General features: G+C 42.1%; 1 protein-coding gene across 1 annotated transcript in view; it reads left to right on the top strand.

The window, feature by feature from the left end:
* The first annotated feature begins 1,955 nt into the window (after positions 1 to 1,955).
* Positions 1,956 to 23,674, top strand: part of LOC140739178 (septin-8-B-like) — an 84,565-nt gene continuing 62,846 nt past the window's right edge. The window contains exon 1 of the mRNA XM_073067216.1: positions 1,956 to 2,181. Within this exon, the coding sequence (XP_072923317.1) occupies positions 2,152 to 2,181 (30 nt within the window). The 5' untranslated portion in view covers positions 1,956 to 2,151. The remainder of the gene's footprint in view (positions 2,182 to 23,674) is intronic.

The following is a 23,674-nucleotide window of genomic DNA, read 5'->3' as shown; positions in this document are numbered from 1 at the left end:
CACACCCAAGGGTGTGCTGGGGGCAGCTCACAAGTGCAAATAAAACCTGAACCTTGAAGTCTTGAATATAGCCCTTTTCAACCATTTATTCCGAACTGGATGTTCTTACATTTTAGCCCATCAAATTCCATTGGCTATGCTCTCATCCACCCAAGTAGACTGTCTGTAGCTCTTTGAAGCTTCTTCTATCTTTGTGACAACTCACTTTGTCACCCTGTTTTGAACCATCAGCAAACATGGCTATGAAACAGTTGTTTCCCATTATGGAATATAAAACAGTCTGCCTGCTAGGTGCTGCCAGGGGAAATGGCAGAAAAAAAGCATGATATCAACAGTAAAGAGGCATATAGACAGGCACATGAGCAGGCATGGATGGAGAGACCATCTGGAGGCAGATGAAATGATTATAAATTGGCATCATGGCTGGCACAGACATCATAGGCTTGTTTCTATGGTGTTTTCTGAGTTTTGTATAATCTATATCAGTGAAAAAAATGATGACCGGATATTTCAAATGTTCATAATTTCAAAATTGTAACCCTAACTATTTTGGTCTTCTTATTACATTATGATTAAAAGAATATTGTAAGAAAAAAATTTATCACATCTTATGAGTTGTTTTCAGTAACACAGCAGTATTGGCACAATTCAAGTTTCTACAGTTTAATATTTATTTATAAAGTTATCATAGTATATTTTTGCTTTCTTCACTGACTTCTATTTAAAAATTGAATGTGTTTATGTGTATATTGAAAGATATATTTGGGAAATGCCAAAAGCAACTTTCCAATATTCTTCCAAATCATTAAAAGCATGTGGGCAGATGTCAGGCAACACTATGAGCTCTAGTCTTATCTGGTAACCCTTCATCTGGCACTTCCAGAAGTTCTTTTGAAAATCCAACTACAGCACATCTACCATCCCACCTTTATTCGCACTGCTGAGTACCTCCTCAATGAACTCTAATACATTTGCCATACCTGATTTCCCTTTCATATACCCATGTTGAATCTGCTTAATTGTGTTGTGATTTTCTAAATGCCCTACTCTAACTCCATTTAATAATAGACTCCAGCAATTTCTGAATCACAGCCGTTCAGCTAACAGGCCTTTATTTCCTGCTTTTGATCCACTTTTTTTTAAGGTTTAGATTTAGAATGGTTTGAATGCTGTCTGCCCAGCCGGTAGCTTGGTCCTGGATATCTCGAGATACTTGCACCCTTGGCAGTAATTCAATTCTGCTTTTTAACTGGAAAGAGCGGTACAGCACGTAACCATTTTGTTTGATGCATTGCGTTTGCACAGTTTGTCTTCTTTTGCACTTTGGCTGTCAGGCAGTCTTTGCTCATGTGTGGTTTTCCATTGACTCTGTTGTATTCCCTTGTTCTACCGTGAATGCCTCCAAGAACATGAGAATGTGACGTATACATACTTTGCTAATAAAGTTCATTTTTGAACTCTTGAATCCTTGTTGAGACGATTTTACTGGACTCGTTTCGTGTGCGGACCTTACGATATTAGGGAGAAGAAATCAACGATATCAGTCTGGGTGAAGTTTCTCATCCCTGGATAAAGAGCCTTTCAGATCCTTGGATGGCTGTATCCTGTTATCCCAATGCTGCGTCTAATTCCACCCTCCATGTGTTTTTGTTTTAAATGTTTATTAATTCCATTTTGCAAATCCTATATGCAATCATGGAAACAGTTTTCACTCATTCACTTCAAGACCGTTGGTACATGTTGATATATTTCTATGTCAATTTACTTATAGTTTCAACGTCCAAAAACCATCCTCAACTGAGATGGAAACCACCGACTAGACTACAAATCCCAGAGCCGCCCGCGGCTCTGGAAGAAACCACCTTATTCGGCACTTTCTAGTAAATTCATCGAGACTGAAACAAATAGTCGAGCAGTGTTACAACTATAAAATGGTGATATTGACTTACTTTATCCATCACGTTAAGGTGCCTCGTGGTTGGGGACAGTGTACGGATCCTATGATTTAATTTAATGTGTGCTTTCCTTCCCCCACCCGCACCTCTTTCACTTGGGGGCGGGGGCAAGAGTCCATGTTGACCGAGCTGGAGAGGCGGCAGCCGGCGGAGTCTCGCAGCGCACATTCGTGTTCATTTATTGCGCGGAAACGCAATGGAAACGGTGGAAACAGAACAGCGACCCGTGAGTAGCAAGCTATTGCTGCTGTATTGTTTCTGCATCTCTTTCAGCGGGTGTCTGTTGCTTGAAGGGGCGGGGAGGGGGTGAGGGGGTTTAATTGAGGTGGCGGGTGCTGCTGCCCGTGTTTTGAAGCTGTCAATCATCGGGCCGGCGTTCATTGTTGTTTCCCTACGGATACATTGTTGCAAAAAATAGAGTGCCAGATACAATTTGTCACACAGGCTCTACCATTCTTAATTTTTATATACGTTGATTCATCAAATATTTTACTGGTATTACCACGCGCCTTTCGTCCTTGGGCACATTAACTTCAAATCCGTTCCGCACTCGGTTTTAATCACCGCAGCGATACCCGTGTGCTTGAACACGCAGCGACTTGGGAGATGAGCGCTGCGCTTGTTATTCGCTGCAGGTGCCCGCTTTCCGGTTGCCCTGGTTCCCGGTTGCTCCCATTCAGAGGCTGATCTTTCCCCCCTCGTTTCTTTCGAGGTTGTAATCCTGCGGCAAAGGAGTATTTAAAGTTCCCGCATTACTCAGCCCTTCTGCAGTTTTAAACCTTTCTGCATCTTGTGTTATTTGGGTCAGTTGCACGACTTTTAAACTTTCTCCGGCGAATGACAGTAAATAAAAATGGTTTTGTTGCAAGTCCTTGCTGGCGGAATCAGGGGCTGAAGCTGCGACAGTATGAATGAAATTGAATGGATGTAACGTCCATTTCAAAGTTGAACACCTCGTCATTTCCCTTGCACTTGTGCCACAATTTAATTTGCTGCTGTCAGTTATAAATAATGGTAATGGCGTACCTTTGACCTTCTTACTACCTTAACCATCTGTACTGCGTCCTACACGGGTGTGATCTGTGATCGACGAACCGACGTGCTTTGCGTTTATATAGCGCCCTTAGCATAATTAAAAACTCCCAAATGCCTTTATGATAGATTACAGAACCAAACTTGACACCGGGCCAAGGAATAGTGGAGAGCTTGATTGCAACTTGTTATTTAGAGTTAAGGTTTAAGGAGCATTTTGGAGAATGCGAGGCAGATTTTAAGAGGGAGTCCTGAGCAGTAGTAACTTCTAGGGGATGGAAAAGATTAAATATATGTAAAGAACAGCTTTATTTGCCACATGTGCATCGAAACATACGGCGAGAAACGAGAACATTTGCAGATGCTGGAGATCCGAGCAACGCTCACAAAATGCTGGAGGAACTCGCATCTGTGGAAGAGCGCAGTCGACGTTTCGAGCCGAGATCAGCACAGGAAAAGATACATATATGGTGAAATGCAATTCTATCATGTTCTGAGATCTCCGACAGCAGCAGCATGGGTGATGGTGATTGGAGACGCGGGGGCGGCGGGTGCTAAGACCGTGGGAAGTCTGAAGAGTTGGTATCGATTTGACGTTGATAACGGCACTTTTAATACAGGTTTAAATTGCTGCAAAAGGACTGCGCGAACAGTGACACACACACACACACACACACACACCACACACACACACACCACACACACACACACACACCACACACACACACACACACACACACACACACACACACACACACACACACACACACACACACACACACACACACACACACACACACACACACACACACACACACACACACACACACACAGCCTCACGGCTCCTGCCTCCGGCGATACAGGTTTCCTATCACATCCAAAATATGTATGGGTTTTGATAGATCGAATTGCCGCTGTAAAACACCCTTTTGTAAGTGAATGGTTGGTGGAATCTGTGGGGAGTTGACAGGAACGTAGTGGGGAATGGGATTAGTGTAGAATCATTATGGGAGGATGCTTGATATCTAGCATCCACTCACTGGGCCAAAGGGCCTACTGGCTTAATGATGCGGATCAAGCACAGTGCTGGAAAAAAAATGGAAGTACAAAAGTGTCAAATTAACATTATTCATTGAAAAAGTGAAGACCGTTTGAGTGTCTGAATGATGTTTCTAAGTTGATTGGCAGAGCGATTTGGGCAAGCCTTTCACTAGGGCTTCTAAGTGCTTTGATTGGCATTTTAAATGTTTTCTCTCCCTACACTTTTAGTGAGAAAAGTACTGTATAAGGCAAATAATTTTTTTAGTTCTGCCACCCCCCCCCGCAGATGTCCCAAAATGTTTTACAGCCAATGAAATGCTTTAAAAAAAAGTTGCAACTTTTCGAATGTTGAAAATGGCCTCAATGGGCACAGCCAGTTCATCCGAATAGCAATGTGATAATTACTAAGTAACCTCCATACAACATTACTAGAGAAGTCTATTGGTCGAGGCACTGGGGATACTCTCTTGCTGAGTGTCATGGAAAACTTTACACCTCTAATAATCCTTTGCACAGCCCATTGTGACTAAAAAGGAACAGCACTTCTTGTCTAAAACCAGAGGCATTTACCAGAACAGCTTTCGTTCAGTTCCTTAAGCCATTTCTGTTTCAGTTCAGATCCCCGAAGTGAGAATGGGAAAATTCAGTAATTTATTCCCACGCTGACATTTTACTGGGACAAGGTTACAGTTCTCACGATCACTTCTCTGTTTGGGGAATTCTGCCACGCCTGAACACTAGATGAGAAAAAAATATGTTTGACCATGATGACCAGCCCCTCAGCTCTTGAGCTGAACTCCATTCAGGAAGAACGGCTGTGAAAGCAGAATACATTGGAGGGGTAGATCAGCGGAACCATACTCTTTTTTTTCTCCCCATTTAGGAATATAACAGGACAATTCTGATTTATTCCTTCATTCATTTATAAGCTGATGGGCATCATTTACCTAGCGAAACACTTTGAAATCACAATGAATTCTATATTTTGGGGGGGGGGGGCGGGAGAGGGTTTGAAAGAGATGTGATAAAGCATCCTTTTGATATTTTTAAATTGTCTTTTGACACCATCTTATTATACTCTAAATTTTGCCCCAGGAATCCGGGCTTTGTGAACGGTACCTGCTGGATTTGAGGCAGCTGCCCTGCAGAAATGCTTTGCAACATCTTCCTACTTGTATTAGCAAAGATTTTATTTGTATGTATGTTTTGTGCTCTAGTGGTAGAAAAATTCTACAATAAATAACTTTGGTATATTTTTTTAAGGCAAGGAAACATTTCTGAATTCTGTCAAGTTATGGAGTGCATACGGTAGGTTGGAATGCTGACCCCTTTTTCCTGTGGTGTCTGGCATCGCATCAAGCTCGGTCTGAGAGGATGAAAGCCTCTGCTATGAAAATGGCCTCTTACTGTTAAGAGCCATTAATAAATCCTTGTTTTGACAATTGGTGGGAATTGCGCTCTGCAGATGTCTCTGCTATTTGGTGTCTTTCTTTTTAACTCCTGTTACTTGAGCTCTATTCAAGAGGAAGTTGTCTTGTCCTATCCTGAGTGTGAGATTGTGGAATTGCCCTGTAACTTGTGAATCAATCTAGCTAGCAAACCTTCCTTATTGAAGTGGTGTAAAAGTTTCAATTACAGCTAATTTGTCTTTTATTTTCCTTGCGAATTCTGGATAGTAGTACTTAATGATTATGATTACCGTAGTGATATGCTACGATTTGATAATACTGATAGTCACAGTAGTAGCTGAAGCAAAAAATATAGTAACACATTGCAAATGTTTAATTCAGAGTGATTTTGTGATTTTAAATTGATATAGTCAAATCCATGCCTTATCAAGTGTGAATTGCTTAATATCCCTTGCATTGTCATTTGTGGTACACCTTCTTGTCTCTTATTTATTTTTACTTTTTATGTTATTTTCATGCTTATCTCATTGTAAAGCACATTATCTCTATGAAAATAGATTTACAAGGATGTTGCCTGGATTTTGTGAATAGGTTGAGTGAACTTGGTCTTTTCTCCTTGGAGCAATGTAGGATGAGAGGTGACTTGATAGAGGTGTATAAGATGATGAGAGGCGTTGATCTTGTGGATAGACAGAGGCTTCTTCACAGGGTTGAAATTGCTAACATTAGGGGGCATAGTTTTAAGGTGCTTGGAAGTATGTACAAGTGGGATGTCAGAGTAAGTTTTTCATACAGAGAGTGGTGGGTGCATGGAATGCACTGCTAGTGACGATGGTGGAGGAGGATACAACAGGGTCTTTTTAAAAAAAAAAACTCTTAGGTACATGGAGTTTAGCAAAATAGAGGGCTATGTGGTAGGGAAATTCTAGGCAGCTTCTATGTTATATGGTCGGCACAACATTGTGGGCCAAAGGGCCTGTAATGTGCTGTAGATTTCTATGTTAAGTGTGTTATAGATGTTAGTATATCACAGTTGGCATTTATTATGGACAAATTACTGGCATTTCCATTGGTTGGTGTGATTGTTGAAGATTAGATTTATTTGTCACGTCTACATACAGTGAAATATTTCAGTTTGCATCCATGATCAACACAGTCTGTAGCTTGTGCTGGGGCAGGCAACATCACACTTCCGGCACCTACGTCGCATGCTCACAGCTCACTGACCCACACCGTACGGTTTTTGTTTTTGGAATATGGGAGGAAACTGGAGCACCCGTAGGAAACCCACGCGGTAACGGAGAGAACATGCAAACTAACCCTAACCCCGACTGTGCATATTTTGTATGGTCTGTGGGAGGGAGCTGGAGCACCCAGGGGAATCCTATACGGTCATGGGGAGAACGTACAAACTCCTTAGCAACGGTGGTGGGAATCGAAGCCCAATCTTAGAGCTGGCGCTCTAAAGCAATTGTACTAACCTCTAGGGTACTGTGCAACAATATGGTGGTAATGTTTATATTTACGAAATACTAAAAAGGGAAGGAAAGTTCAGGTAGTAATACATTAATTCATAAATTTGAAGAAAATAATATACATACCTGGTTATATTAACCTGTCCATTATTAATCTGATTATACTAGCATAGAGAACATGGAGTAAAGTAGCCCTTACTTGTTTTCACTGCTGAGAAGAAACTTTGTAAATTCTGGAAATGCTCCATTAAAAAAAAACATGAGGGGCTGTAACTTCAGATGGCTGAAAGTTATTAGATTCTGAAAAACCCCACCACAGGCTGGGAAGTGTCTGTCACCAGCTGTTTGTGTGGTTTCCTGTATCCAATGGTGTTTGGGCCTATTTAAATTGTTTCTATTAACTTGGTGTACTTCCATCTCTTGCATCTAGTAGGGGATGATACCAAGTCAATGCTTTTTATTAGCAGTTAAATTCAACGTTTTAAAACTTTTTTTAAAGAATACTCATGGCAGTGTAGTGGTTAGCACATTGCTTCACAGCAGCAGCCAGCGATCAATGATGGGGTTCAGTTCCTGACGCTGCCTGTGAGGAGTTTGTACATTCTCCCTTGATTGTGTGGGTTTTCTTTAGGTGCCTTGGTGCCCTCCCATGCCCCAAAGATGTAGGGGTTATTGTTAGTGACTTGTGAGCATGCTATATTAGTCCCAGATCCATGGCAACATTTGCAGGCTGCCCAGCATAACCCTTGCTGGTTTGATTTGAAGCCAACAATGGACTTTACTGTCAGTTTCAATTTAAATGTCATAAATGAAGTTAAGCTAACCAAAACAGCAGTATTCACTGTTTTCCAGTCCTGATGAAGGACATCGGTCCGAAACGTCGACTGTTTACTCTTTTCCGTAAATGCTGCCTGGCCTACTGAGCTCCTCCAGCAGAGAAAGGATGATAATGAATAAATAAGTCTCAGGAACATGAGATGAAGAGTCCTCGAAAGGGAGTTGATAGGTTGTGGGAACATTTCAATGATGGGGTAAATGAAGTTGAGTGAAGTTATTTCCTTTGGATCAACAACCTGCTGGTTGAGGGGTAGGAACTGTTCCTAAACCTGGTGGTGAGAGTCCTGAGGCTCCATGGATAGTGGTGTCCCTGATGATAGATGCTGTTTTCCCATGACAGCATTTCATGTAGATTTTCTCAATGGTGAGGAGGGCTTTACCTGTGAAGGACTGTGTCGTATCCAGTACTTTTTGTAGGATTTTCCCTTCAAGGGCATTGGTGTTTTCATACAGGCTCTGATGGAGCCAGTCAATATACACTCCAATACACATCTATCGTTTGTCAAAGTTTTAGATATCATGCCAAAACTTTTCAATCTTGTAAGTAAGTAGAGGTGCTGCCGTTCTTTCTTCATTATTGCGCTTGTGTGTTTTTAAGCCCAGTGTACCTGTGTGCTTTTTGTATTGCTGTCCTTTACCATGGAGACGATTCACCATGTTGATCGGGTTCACCGTAACTGATCCAGATGAGCTAAAATGTGCAAATGCAAAATTAGTCTTAATTAGTTTAGTTTTGTTATGGTATATAATAGAGCAGTTTGAATCATTTATAAGAATTGCATCTTTTTTTTCTGTAACTAAATAATATTTGAGCCGTGTTAAGCCTCCTAATAGCTTAGTAATATCTCTCCATTTTCACTTTGATCTAATCTGCCTGATGGAATGTCAGTTTAGTGGCTGTCTTCTTGTTTCATGCTCCAGTGAAATTCATTGAAACTTGTAGAAGAATCTTTACATAGGTCTATAAGGTGGATGCAAGAAGGACATCTTAGAATAAGGAGTAGGCCCTTCAGAAATGAAGTTTCTTCACACACAGGTGGTTAATATTTGGAATTCTTTACTAAGGTGGGCTGGGGGGGGAGCTTTCTTATTTAGCTCATTCAATATGAATCAATAGATTGTTGGGTATTGATGAGAGCAAAAGATAATGAAGAAAAATGACATTGAAGTAGAAGTTAAGATCATAAGGTTAGCATTATTTGTCACGTGTCCATCAAAACATGTGAAATGCATCATTTGCTTCAACAACCTGCACAATCTGGGGATGTGTTAGCAGTGATTTCAAGGTGGCATACCCATAACTTAATTGCCCTAACCTTTATGTCTTTTTGGACTGTGGGAGGAAACTGGAGCACCTGGAGGAAACACATACGGTCATGGGAAGAACATACAAACTCCTTACAGGCAGCAGCAAGGATTGAACGCTAATCTTCTGATCACTGGTGCTGGGACGCTTGACTTTAATGCTATGCTAACGTGCTGCTCTAAGCCATGACATTGGATGGCAAACAGGCTTGAAGACCAAAGCCCTACCTCTGATGTTCGCCTCTAGCAGTATGACTGGCATGTAAAGCTGTCTGAAGGGATAATATGGCTGTGATTCAGAGATTGGTTGATTTCTGCAAGTGAAGGGTAATGGGGAGAAGACAGGGATACTGTTAAGTTAGAGCATTAGCAATGACCTTGTTGAATGTTGGAGCAGATTCAATGGGCCAATTGGATTATTCCTGCCATTTCTTATGTATTATGTACAAGTTTTTGCCAAAACGGTTGATTGAAGAATGATTCCTGGAAATAATTAAAAGAGTAATCAGCCTTGAGTGATGAGTTCCTATGACATTTATTTTTAATAATGTGTGATGACCTATTAGCAAAGGTAATTTGCCAGATGGGGGCTGATGGTGACCATTTCTGCATTGAACTGCTGCTCTGCTACTGTGTGATGATACTCGCTGTAGTTGTTGGAAAGTTATCATTAAACATGTAAAAGTTTAGAATCCAGCAGATTGGGTGTTGACTGTCTCACTATAGAATTTTGTGTACTTTATTGAATGCTAAAAATAACATGGTTAACAAAGCCCAAGCTATATTCTGCTCGAGTTTTCTTGGAACTCCTATAGTTTCTAATCTGTCAGTGGCAGATGTTCCTGCCTGACATACCAACCTGCACATTACCAATTAATCAACATCCCCTGGCATTTGCTGCCAGCTTCTTGAAATTCAGACAATAGGGTTTCATTTTAACCCCTAGTGTTAATGTCTTCTACCATGACACAATAAAAGAGAATTGCTCATCACCCTCTAGTTTGTACTGCTTCCCCCCCACCACCTATTCTGGCTTCTTCCCCCTTCCTTTCCAGTCTTGGCCAAGGGTCTCTGCCCCAAAACGTCTTGACTGTTTATTCTTTTTCATAGATGCTGCCTGACCTTCTGAGTTCCTCCGGTATTTTTTTAAGTGTTATTCTGGATTTCAAAATCTGCAGAATCTCTTGTGTTTATAACAGAGAATTGTATTTGCTGGGTAAAGGTAACTTTTTTGTAAGCTCTGCTTGGTGTATGTTGCTTCAATGAAGAATAGTTTCACATATTGGGCTTGGTGGGACTTTACTGTGGCCCTTGATGCATTTAGCCATAAAGAGTGACAGGTTTTAAATGATGCTCCAATGATCAAAGTGAGATTTATCTTGTGTGTGATCTAAAATGGCTGGTGAGTCATTGTGCAACTTTTGAAGCTACCAGTAAGAAAAAATATCAATATAGCATCAGTTTCTCCATTTTTATCAGGCTTGTTTGTGGTTAATTTTTTTCATTAGGCAGGATAGGCTGTAGAACCAGCAAGCAGTTACAATCTACCCAACAGACGATTCACTCCAAACCACTGATCTGCTAGTGCACTCAAAATGGAGGCTATTTCATAGCACATTTCTTGTGCTTCCGGAAGGAGACTTCCCCACTGACTGAAGTAAAAATGTTACTGTTTCACCCTGCTTGAACGCGTGCTTTTTAAAAACATTCTGCAAAACAATTTCAGATCACCTCAGCCATCTTTTGTTTTCTTTACCAAGAGATGTCTGTTAGTATTTATTTATTTTTTATGTTTTGTTCTGCCGTTTGAGGTGCAACCTCACTTTGTGGTTACGAAAAGTCACCAACATAATCCACTAAAAACATTTAGATTTTAGAATGGTTCCTGCAGATGGAAATAGAACTCCAATGCAACATAGCAAAATCGACACCATCTACAAACCTCTAAGAGCCAATAGAATTCAGAGGCCACCTGAAGGGATAGCCAATCAGGACCGAGGCAAGCGGATGGAGAGGGGGCTATAGAAATGCACAAACTCCTAGAGAAAAACACCAACAACTGTGTACTGAGGATGTCACCTCGACTGGTGTCGAAACATCTGTAAGCTAATTGCCAAGCTCGATGAACATTACAACTACAAACGTCTCAGCCAAACTACCAATATTCACCATCATCCTAAATAATTCCAATAGTTAGATAGATAGATACGTACCGTACTTTATTGATCCCAAAGGAAATTACGGTGTCGTAGTATCATTACAAATGCACAGATGTAAATATTGGAAGAGAAGTGGAAAGAATAAAAAAACAAGTTACCACAAACAGTCTAATGGGGGGAGTCATCACCTTCCCTGATATAGATTGACTCATTATAGAGCCTAATGGCCGAGGGTAAGAATAACCTCATGTAGCGCTCTTTGCAGCAGTCTTAGTCTGTTACTAAAAGTGCTCCTCTGTTCAGTCAAGGTGGCGTGCAGAGGGTGAGAAACATTGTCTAGAATTGCCAGGATTTTTCTGTGGGGCCCTTTACTCTACCACAGCCTCCATTGTGTCCTGTTTGACTCCTATAACAGGGCCAGCCTTTCTAATGAGTTTATTAGCCTGTTGGCATCACCCGTGTTGATGCCATTGTTCCAACACTGCACAGAAGATTATACTGGTAATAACAGACTGGTAGAAAATGTGAAGGGGAGGCCTGCATACTCCAAAGGACCTCAGTCTCTTCAGGAAGTAGAGGTGACTCTGGCCCTTCTTGTACACAGCCTCTGTGATGGTCCTCCACTCAGGTCTGTCATTCAGGTGCATCCCCAGGTACTTGTAGGTCCTCAACATATCCATGTCTTCACCATCAATAGTAACAGTAAGCAAGGCAGCCTTCATCTTCCTAATGTCCATCACTATCTCCTTAGATAGTCTTACTGATGTTGAGCTGCAGATGATTCAGCGTGCACCACTTGACAAAGTTCTCCACCAGGGCCTGTATTCATCCTCCCGTCCTCCCTTTATACACCCAACTATTGCTGAGTCATCAGAGAATTTCTGCAGATGACATGACTCAGTGTTGTATCTAAAGTCTGAGGTATACAGAGTAAACAGGAAGAGAGCCAATACAGTCCCTTGTGATGTCCCAGTGCTGCTTATAGCCATGTCTGACACACAGCTCTGAGGCTACACAAACTGTGGTCTGCCAGTCAAGTAGTCCATTATCCAGGATACAAGGGAAGTGACAATCTGCATTAAACAGAGCTTTTCCCCCAGCAACGAGGGCTGTATGGTATTGAAGGCACTTGAGAATCAAAAAAACCTGATACCCTCAATGCTGCCCTGCTTATCCAAATGGAAGTAGGCTCTGTTCAACAGGTAGATGACAACATTGTTGACTCCAGTTTACTCCTGAAAGGCAAAATGAAGGAGATTGAGTGTTGATCTGACCAGGGGTCAGAGGTGAGTGAGGAGTAGCCTCTCTATGGCCTTGATGTGTGAGGTTAGGGCCACTGGACGGTAGTCATTCAAGACTTTTGGTCGGCCCTTCTTTGGTACTGGGACCACGCATGATGTTTTCCACCCAGTGGAGACCCTTTCCCAGCTGAGACTCAGATTGAAAATGCGCTGGAGAACTCCACGCGGCTGCTCAGCACACTCCTTCAGGACCCTGGGGTTCCCACCATCCGGCTCCAATGTTTTGTCGTGTCTGAGTTTCCCCAGAGCCCTTCTCACCTGCTCTGTGGTGAAGGTGAGTCCATGGTGACTGGGGAGTTGATGGTAGCTGGGGGAGGTGAAGATTGGGACGATAGCAGTTGGTATGTGGAGGTGTGGATAATAGGTGCAGGGCAAAGTGGATGTAGACAGTGGTAGACTGCTGTTCATCCATGTGTTGAATTGGAGAGGGCAAGAGGGAGGAGGGGAAGCGTTGGTGCTGAGGGAGCATTGGGTGCCTCTGCACCTGGACTGGTGACCTGAGAGGGGGTGTGAGCGGGAGGGCAATTGTCAAACCTATTGAAGAATTGGTTTAACTCATTAGCCCATTCATGGCTGCAGTCCGAGCTCAGCTGATTGAAGCCAGTGATGTTCTTCATTCCTCTCCACACCACCCGTGTGCTACTCTGCCTAAGCTTGTTCTTCATCTCTCTCCTGTATTCCTCTTTAGCCACCCTGAACTTCTCCTTTAGCTCCCTTTGCACATTTTTCAATTCCTCCCTGTCTCCTGATCTAAAGACTTTCTTTTATGATTGAGAAGAGCCTTTAGATCACTGGTGACCCATGGTTTGTTGATAGGGAAATAGGGAACAGTCCTTGATGGCATTACAGTGTCCACACAGAAGTTGATGTAGCCAGTGATGCAATTAGTAAATCAGTGTCCTCCCTGTATGGCTCACAAAGCACTTTCCTGTCAGTAACCGCAGAGCAGCCTTACAAAGCCTTGATGGCCTCTGGAGACCATTTCTTTACTATCTTGGTGATAGCTAGCTGTTGCTCTACATGGGGCTTGTACAAGTGCTTGAGGTAAACCAGGCTGTGATCTGACCTTCCGAGTGGGGGGGGGGGGGGGGGAGAGCTGTGGAGCTGAATGTATCTTTAACATTTGCTTACAAGAGATCCAGTGTTTTATTTTCTCTTGTGTGACACTTGACAAACTGATGGAAGGTGGGTAGGGTTGTCGAGAGAGAAACTTGGTTAAAGTCTCCTAGTACTGCAATGAGCGCATTGGGGTGTTGCATTTGGAGTCCCGAAGTGGTACTGTGTATGATACCACACACTGCATTGGGACCGTGTCGGGAAGGCAGAGTGCAGACAACAAGCAATATGGCGTGGCTGAACTCGTGGTAATTAAAACAGCAAGCAGTTCGATGTCCGGACTGCAGATTCGCTCTTTTACAGCAATGTGACCAGGAATACAAGCACAGCAAGCCCACCCCACTTCCTCTTACCGCACTATAGGCTAACCCTGTCTGCTTGGATCATTGTAAACCCATTCGCAGTAGCGTTGGAATCCAAGATTTGCTCGTGTAACCGCATCTCGGTGAAACACATAACAACTGCATTCCCGATAATCATTCTGTGTCCTCGTGAGAACTGCTATTTCCTCCATTTTATTTGCCAGCAGTCTTATGTTCTCCATAATGATAGACAGGAGGTATGGTTTATATCTCTGTCTCTTGTTCTGCTTTTAATCCGACCTGCAGCCTCGGTTTCTCCGTCTCGGCTCTTTTAGGAAAGAGAGGAAGATTGGACTAAACAAAAAGTCAGAATTACTGGTTCAAACCCGTTACTATTTAATACAGCAGCAATGCAAAACATTTCTAACAATTGGGTCATTCAAAGATGTAGATAGAACGTGCAAGTAAAAATGGGACTGAGATGCAACACCAAAACTAAAAAAAAAAGACTTGATGGGCCAAATGACCGAATTCTTTTCCTATAATTTTTCGTTCTCAAAATGTAAAAATGCTGAAGATTTTATGCAAGTCACAGGCAGTGTTTGCGGAAAAAGAAACAGTTCCCTTTCCCTATCAACAATCTTCCATTTAAACTTGGGGAACAGGGAAACGACAGATAAATGGGAACTGTCAGAGGATCTTAACATCTGGGCAGGTCATATCTGTGGTTTAGTCCACCTGAATTAGCATGTGCCTGAGATCTTTCCACTGCTCAGTGTTATGTAAGGAGAATGATCCAATGCAGCAGAAGTATTGAGCCATTTACTCAAATTACTTTTGGCAAGTGTTTTTGTATGTCCTTGTTCTCTTTCCCTTGTCACTGCACTATATTCCTCCACCCACAAATTTCTCCTTCACAACTCTCAGCCACTTGCACACAGATTAAAGCGTGACATTTACAGCGCAACGTAAATGTAAAAAGCATTTCAACAAATTAGCTGACCTGCAAAAATTGTTCTGTGTGTAATAAATTTTGACTTGAGGCCTGAGCAATGTTTGGGATGTGGCCTCTAACTTTGTTCTGAGGTCTTTGTCGATCTTATAATTTGTGGCTATCCCCAAAATAGCAGATTTCCTTTTATTTTTCTCTCTAGGATTCCTGTCAGTTGCTGCCTTTGCTTTGTCCTTGTATATTCCACTGTGCCTTGGCCTAGTTGATCTAATCTGCTTAACACCTGATTTGTTTTTGATTTTTGTCACATTTCTGTTTTTCAGATCATCATTTGTTGAATCCTATTTGGCTGCTTTACTTGACTGGGCCTTCATTTGGTGTAACTAGACTTTTATAAGATAATAGACAAAATTGAGTTGTACAAATCTCACCTCTTATAAAACCTTTGAACTCTGTTGCTGGAGAGCCCTATGTCTTGTATATAAACCTTTCTGCATCGTTATCCATTTTCTCTCTGACCACCTTTTGTAAACACATAGGTGACGTCACAAACACAAGGAAGTCTGCAGACGCTGGATATCCAAAGCAACACAAGCAGATTTTCTCGTGTTTGTGAGTCTGCTACTACTCTGTGAAGTCTTCAAAGGATGCCTACCCTGAAGAAGTTTAAGTTTCCCCTTCAGGAGTTCAGTGATACTCTCTCCCTCATTGCTCCCCCTCTGAGATCTCAGCGGCCCTCCGAAACGTCCTGATGAAGGGTCTCGGCCTGAAACATGGACTGTTTACTCTTTTCAGTAGCTGCTGCCTGGCCTGTTGAGTTCCTCCAGCATTTTGTGTGAGTTACACAAGTATGGTCCTGTGCTTTTTGTCCTGGCTGATCATTCTGCATGTCAATTAAAGGAGCCTGAGGTTATTAAGTTAGTCATTTACATTTTTTCAAGGAATGTGTAGATGGTTTACCCCAGAGTACATTTGGGGAAAGCATGTCAAAGAATCTTGTATCTACTTGCACATTTACTTATTCAGTCAGCATACATTAAGCATCGCATGACAGAGACTCTTCTGTTTTGAAACAAGGTGTTCGAATTGCCATAATAAAACCCCCAGGAAATCAAAAGAATTGAAAAAATGCTGGGAATTCTCAACAGGTCAGATTGTATCTATGGGGAAGAGAATCTGAGTAAGACACTCCACTTCAACTCGGTCTGAAGCATTGATTGTTTTACTTCCCACCGATGCAGCCTGACATCCTGAATATTTCCAACATCTTGTAACTCATTTCTGGCATCTACCGAATTTTATTTTTGATCTTGAAATTCTGATAATCACCTGCAATTTATTCTAATGAACTTCACCTTTCATTCTCACCAATATTCTATTTTGCATAAATTCCCATGTCGTTATTTGCAAGTTTGCAAAAGGCAGCATCTTCCCAAGTAGCAGAAGTTGTAGGGGTCTGGAAGACGAAATTTGTAGAGCTGCTGCCCAAGAAAGAGGGGAGTTTGAAAGCAGGAACTAGCTGACTGTCTGTCATTGGGGAATTGCTGGAGGCCAGCGATAATGAGGTAACTCTGTGGAATTTAACACAGTCAAACAGAGTTGTTATACAAGGGAAAATATGTTTACAAAGCTGCTTGAGTTCCTTAGGGATGTAATAAGCAGGAACAATAAATGGGAACCAGTAGATGTAGTGTATTTGCATTTCCAGAGGGCATTTGGTAAACTGCCACAAAAAGGCTGTTTGTTTGTTTATTTCGTGATATAGAGCAGAATAGGCCCTTCCAACCCTTCACACCATCCCAGCACCCCCTGACAAACCCAATTAACCTTAACCTCATGGGACACTTTAGAATGACAATTATCCTACCCAGTATGCCTTTGGACTGTGGGGGTGGGGGGGTGGAGAGTTGGGGAGGAAAGAGGACCCAGAAAGCATCCACACATTCCACGGGGAGGATGTACAGAGACTCCTCGGCACCAGAATTGAACACCAAACTCCGGACACCCTGAGCTGTAACAGCGTCGTGCTGACCCCTCTGCTGCCGTGGGTTGTGCAGATGGAATACAGTGTTTGGCAGTGTATATTCATGCACTTTGGTGGAAGGAACAAAAGCGTAGACTATTTTCCAAACAGGCAGAAAATTCAAAATCCAAGGTGCAAAGTGACTAGGGAGACCTCATGCAGGATTTCTTAAAGGTTAACTTGCAGGTTGAGTCAGTGGCAAAGAAGACAAATGCAATGTTAGCATTCAGTTTGAGCGGACTAGAATATAAAAACAAGGATGTAATGCTGAGGCTTTATAAGCAATGGTGAGGCCTCACTTGGAGTATTGTGAACAGATTTGGCCCCCTTATCTAAGAAAGAATTTGCTTATATTGGAGAGGGTTTTGAGGAAGTTGACAAGAATGATTCCATGAATTAAAGGCTTATCGTATGAGGAGCATTTGATGGCTCTGGCCTGTACTCGCTGAAATTTAGAAGAATGGGTGGGTGGGGGGAGGTGATCGCATTGAAACCTATCAAAAGTTGAAAGGCCTAGATAGAGTGGATGTGAAGAGGATGTTTCGAAGAGTGTGGGAATCTAGGACCCGAGGGCACAGCCTCTAACTAGAAGGACATCCATGAGGAATTTCTTTAGCCAGCTGGTGGCTGTGGAGGCCAGGTCCTTGGGTGTATTTAAGGCAGAGGTTGGTAGGTTCTTGATTTGTCAGGATATGATAGGTTACAGGGAGAAGGCAGAAGAATGGGGTTGAGGAAGAAAATGGACCTGCCGTGATGAAGTGGTGGAGAAGATTCAGTGGGCTAAATGGCCTAATGCAACTCCAATCTCTTATGGTCTTATACTCTTGCATTTAAAACAGAGTTTGAAGGATGTTTCATTGGTAAGGACATCAAAAGTTATGGCATGAAGGCAGGAGAATGGGGTTGAGTTATAATAAGTCAGCCATAATAGAATGGAGGCGCAAACTGAGTAGGCCAAGTGGCTTAATTCTGCTCCTATGTTTTGTGGCTTTATAAATCTTTGGCATTCTGTACCTTAGAACCATGGGGGCAAAGACTGAATGGATTCAGGGTGGAGATTGACAGCTGTTTTGAACTAAATGTGAGTCAGGCGTAGGGGACTGAGCAGGAAAGTGGTACAGGCTGAGTGTGGTAACTTCTACTTTACAAAAAGACCACTCGACAACTTGATGGCCAAAAGAGCATCTTTATCTGGGACGGCAAATGATATTTACAACACAGAGGCTTCCAGGTACCTTGTGCGGCATGGGTGGAGGAACTATATACAATGCATACTGGGAGTAAAAAGAGCGGAAGTAAAGATCCCGCCAACCCCGGATCCCGACCAACAGCTCCCCGATTAGTATTAACTTACTTTTAATAATACTCACATTACAACAATGAGCTTATCTGAAATTCCAAAATCCAACATTTTCTTGTGGGCCAACATGGTGCCACAAAATGAAAATTCCACAAGGTGCTGGGAAGGTTCCCAGGCATTGCACAGATAGTTCTGAGAAGTTGTGTCTCAAATGTAATGAGCAGAAGTTAATGAAAAAGAGCAAAGCTTTAAGCAAAAAAATGAAAATCTCGATCATGTATTGAAAGAGCGGGTTCCTCACGTCAGAGTGAGCATATGTTATTTAATAGTATGCGGATCATGAAACAAGCAAAGATCTATCACGAACTGAAAATTGAAGGTAGTTGTGAATATTCAGCAGGGTGTTTGCAGGGCACAGCATTACATTTTTAAAGATTTAAAATTTAGAGATAAAGCTTCAGCTGATCACGAAGCTGAAGAAAAATTCATTGATCAGTTTGCGAGGATCATCGCTGATGAAAATCTAACACCAGAGCAACTCTACAGTGCCAGTTGTTTTTATACCTTATATAAAACCAAAAAAAAACAAATACAATGTACTGTATCATAAAACACGACATCGTAGAGGAGTCTGTAAGCCTGTTGTTGTTTGTTGATTCAGGTATCTCCCGATTCTGCTGTGCTGCTTTTGTTACCCTGCACACATATTTTCACTATGTTGTAATAATTTTTACTGTTATGTGTTGAATAATTGTAAGACAAAGGCTGCTTATTGGTAGTACATAAATTCGGAGTCAGAACTGATGGCGATCCCAAGCTATCTTAATATATATTCCGGAATCAAATAAAAAAAAATCTGAAATGCAAAACACTTCCAGCCCAAATGTTTTGCATAACGAGCACTCAACCTGTATTGAGGTCAAAATGGGATTGGCCACAATCCTATCAAGTGATTCAGCAGGCTTGAGGGGCCACTTGGCCTGCATTTGCTCTTATTTCTTAAGTTCCCATGTATTGATTCTTTGGTATGAACAGGAGTGTTTATAATGGGTCCATCTGGTATCTTTTTGTAAGTTTATTCATCAGACCTCACGGAGAATGCTCCACTCTGCAAAATAATTGCACACAAACTTTACTTGATTCCAGACGGATGCATTGGTATAGTGTCTCATTCAAAAGACAACGTCACTTTGAAGATGCAGGAGTTGTACACTAAATTACATTCTTAATTTCCTAGGATAAGCTTTGAGCCAATAACCTTTTGACTTGTATAAAGTGCCTGAACTGTCTATTGTTATATTCTCAGCACTGTATTGAATATCTTCATTACTGTGTTTCTGTACTGCTGCAGTACATGAATTGCAAAGGTTTGGAAGTTTGGTTTTCCTTTGATGAGAAGGACCTTTGATTTTTTTTTAAACTGCACACTTTGGAAAGATTGTGGAAGTTATCATTGTTGCTGACCTGATATTTTTCTAAAAATGTCTACCTTTTTAACCTATGTTCCACCTGAATACGGTTCTGAAGAACTTCCCATGATGGAATCGTGCTTTAGAAACTCTTAAAGCCATAAATGTGCTGTAATGAATGCACATGGCCACCTATCTATCTTGATATGTGGAATTTAAGCAATATCAATCCATGAGATATTCACGCCTTAAAAAGAGCTGCAGTTTCAATTACTCCCCTAGGTTTGTATTAAGTTAACGACTAAACACCTAGCCAGTTAGCCATTGTTGGAAACAATTTCAGATGAGTTGATAATTATTTGTCAAGGAATCAAAAGGCAATGGAAGATAAGAATTTTGGTTCCAATGATGATTCAGTTTAACTTTAGCTCTAGATACTTAATTAATCTTCATTAATTAATATCTCGACCCAATGCTACTTCTAAATTGTAATGACTAGTGCGGATAAAAAAAACTTGTGCTGTGCAATTTTTTGCCCTGTGACAACAACGTGTGCGCTGAATTTTTTTTTCAACAAAAGCAGCATAAAAAAGCCAGTTCTAAAATCTGCAGACAAATCATTGCAAACTTCACGTTGCCAACATTGTTCGCATCAGAAACCTGAAAAGGAAATGTGATTGTGTACGACCGTGAAATGTACTGAACCTGCCAACAAGGTAGAGGGTGACAACCTTTTGTGCGCAGTTTAAATTCCTTTGTGGGCTAGTAGCAAAAGATGTGTACGTGTGCACACCGTAGAGGGAAGGTTGCTCCCACCCCTAATGGACCACAGTAAGTCTTTTCAGTATTTTTCCAGAAGTTTTTGGTTAGATCTAAACACTGAAATTTCTTTTTCATTTGGTCACATTTCTATTTTAATGTGTAGTTGAGAGATGAAAAAAGTCTGATGCTTAAGCGGCAGATACATTGGCAGTTGTTGCAGTGTTAGAAAGTTGAATTAGACTGATTTCTTTGCAACACTTTGTCTGCCTTTTATCTGACCAGAGTAGGACAATTTTCTACAAGTGATAGTTCCAATCCGAGATGCCTGCACATCCAAGTTGTCTTGATCTGGGCTGCTTTCTCCTAGTTACTTATTAAAGTGTCTCTTTTCTAGATTTTAGTCTTGAGGGTATCTTTAAAGTGTTTCTTTCGATCCCCCTCTTTGTCCTCACCATTGGTGAATGAGTGTACAGCAGATTTTTTTTGTTGGACACACATTTATGGTGTCTAGAAACATAGAAAACCTACAGCATAATACAGGCCCTTCGGCCCACAAAGCTGTGCCGAACACATCCTTTGCTTAGAAATTACCTAGGGTTACCCACAGCCCTCTATTTTTCTAAGTTCTGTATACCTATCCAGGAGTCTCTTAAAAGACTGTATCCGCCTCCAACACCATCGCCGGCAGCCTATTCCATGCTCTTACCACTCTCCACGTAAAAACAAACCTTAACCCTGCCATCACCTCTGTACCTACTTCCAAGCACCTTAAACCTGTGCCCTCTCGTGTTAGCCATTTCAGCCCTGGGAAAAAGCCTCTGACTATCCACACGATCAATGCCTGTCATCATCCTGTACACCTCTATCAGGTCACCTCTCATCCTCCGTCGCTCCAAGGAGAAAAGGCTGAGTTCACTCAACCTATTCTCATAAGGTACACTCCCCAATCCAAGCAACATCCTTGTAAATCTTCTCTGCACCCTTTCTATGGCTTCCACATCCTTCCTGTAGTGAAGAGACCAGAACTGAACACAGTACTCCAAGTGGTGTCTGACCAGGGTTCTATATAGCTGCCACATTACCTTTTGGCTCTTAAATTCAATACCATGATTGATGAAGGCCAATGCACTGTATGCCTTCTTAACCACAGAGTCAATCTGCACTGCAGCTTTGAGTGTCCTATGGAATCGGACCCCAAGATCCCTCTGATCCTCCACACTGCCAAGAGTCTTAACATTAATACTATATTCTGCCATCATATTTGACCTACCAAAATGAACCACCTCACACTTATCTAGGTTGAACTCCATCTGCCATTTCTCAGCCCAGTTTTGCATCCTATCAATGTCCCTCTGTAACCTCTGACAGCCCTCCACACTATCCACAACACCCCCAACCTTTGTATCATCAGCAAACTTACTAACCCATCCCTCCACTTCCTCATCCAGGTCATTTATAAAAATCACAAAGAGTAGGGGGCCCCAGAACAGATCCCTGAGGCACACCACTGGTCACTGACCTCCATGCAGAATATGATCGGTCTACAACCACTCTTTGCCTTCTGTGGGCAAGCCAGTCCCCTTGGATCCTATGCCTCCTTACTTTCTCAATAAGCCTTGCATGGGGTACCTTATCAAATGCCTTGCTGAAATCCATATACACTACATCTGCTGCTCTACCTTCATCAATGTGTTTAGTCACATACTTAAAAAAATTCAATCAGGCTCGTAAGGCACGACCGGCCCTTGACAAAGCCATGCTGTTTATTCCTAATCATATTATGCCTCTCCAAATGTTCATAAATCCTGCCCCTCAGGATCTTCTCCATCAACTTACCAACCACTGAAGTAAGACTCACTGGTCTATAATTTCCTGGACTATCTCTACTTCCATTCCTGAATAAGGGAACAACATCTGCAACCCTCCAATCCTCTGGAACCTCTCCTGTCCCCATTGATGATGGAAAGATCATCACCAGAAGCTCAGCAATCTCCTCCCTTGCCTCCCACAGTAGCCTGGGGTACATCTTGTCTAGTCCCAGTGACTTATCCACTTGATGCTTTCCAAAAGCTCCAGCACATCCTCTTCCTTAATATCTACATGCTCAAGCTTTTCAGTTTGCTGTAAGTCATCCCTACAATCGCCAAGATCCTTTTCTGTAGTGAATACTGAAGCAAAGTATTCATTAAGTACCTCTGCCATCTCCTCAGATTCCATACACATTTTCCCACTGTCATTCTTGATTGGTCCTATTCTCTCGTTTCTTATCCTCTTGCTCTTCACATACCTGTAGAATGCCTTGGGGTTTTCTTTAATCCTGTCCGCCAAGGCCTTCTCATGGCCCCTTTTGGCTCTCCTAATTTCATTCTTAAGCTCCTTCCTGCTAGCCTTATAATCTTCTAGATCTCTATCATTACCTGGTTTTTTGAACCTTTCATAAGCTTTTCTTCTTGACTAGATTTACAACAGCCTTTGTACACCACAGTTCCTGTACCCTACCATCCTTTCCCTGTCTCATTGGAACGTACCTATGCAGAACGCCACGCAAACATCCCCTGGACATTTGCCACATTTCTTTCGTACTTTTCCCTGAGAACATCTGTTTCCAATTTTTGCTTCCAATTTACTGCCTGATAGCTTCATATTTCCCCTTACTCCAGTTAAATGTTTTCCTAGCTTGTCTGTTCCTATCCCTCTCCAATGCTATGGTAAAGGAGATAGAATTGTGATCACTATCTCCAAAATGCTCACCCACTGAGAGACCTGACACCTGACCAGGTTCATTTCCCAATACTAGGTCAAGTGCAGTCTCTCCTCTTGTAGGCTTATCTACATACTGTGTCAAGGAACCTTCCTGAACACACCTAACCAACATTTAAACCCCTTCATTCTCGGGAGATACCAAGCAATATTTGGGAAATTAAAATCTCCCACCACAACAACCCTGTTATTATTACACCTTTCCAGAATCTGTCTCCCTATCTGCTCCTCCATGTCCCTGTTACTATTGGGTGGTCTATAAAAAAACACCTGGCAAAGTTATTGACCCCTTCCTGATCCTAACCTCCACCCACAGAGACTCTGTAGACAATAGCCTTAGCAAACCACCCCGCCAGGATATTGGTCCCCCTGGGATTCAAGTGCAACCCGTCCTTTTTGTACAAGTCACACCTGCCCCAAAAGAGGTCCCAATGATCCAGAAATCTGAATCCCTGCCCTGTGCTCCAATCTCTCAGCCACACATTTATCCTCCACCTCAGTCTATTCCTATATTCGCTGTTGCGAGGTCTGTTCAA

This window comes from Hemitrygon akajei, chromosome 15 (genome assembly GCF_048418815.1).
Source record: "Hemitrygon akajei chromosome 15, sHemAka1.3, whole genome shotgun sequence".
Taxonomy (NCBI): domain Eukaryota; kingdom Metazoa; phylum Chordata; class Chondrichthyes; order Myliobatiformes; family Dasyatidae; genus Hemitrygon; species Hemitrygon akajei.
This window is presented reverse-complemented; position numbering and strand designations above follow the sequence as displayed.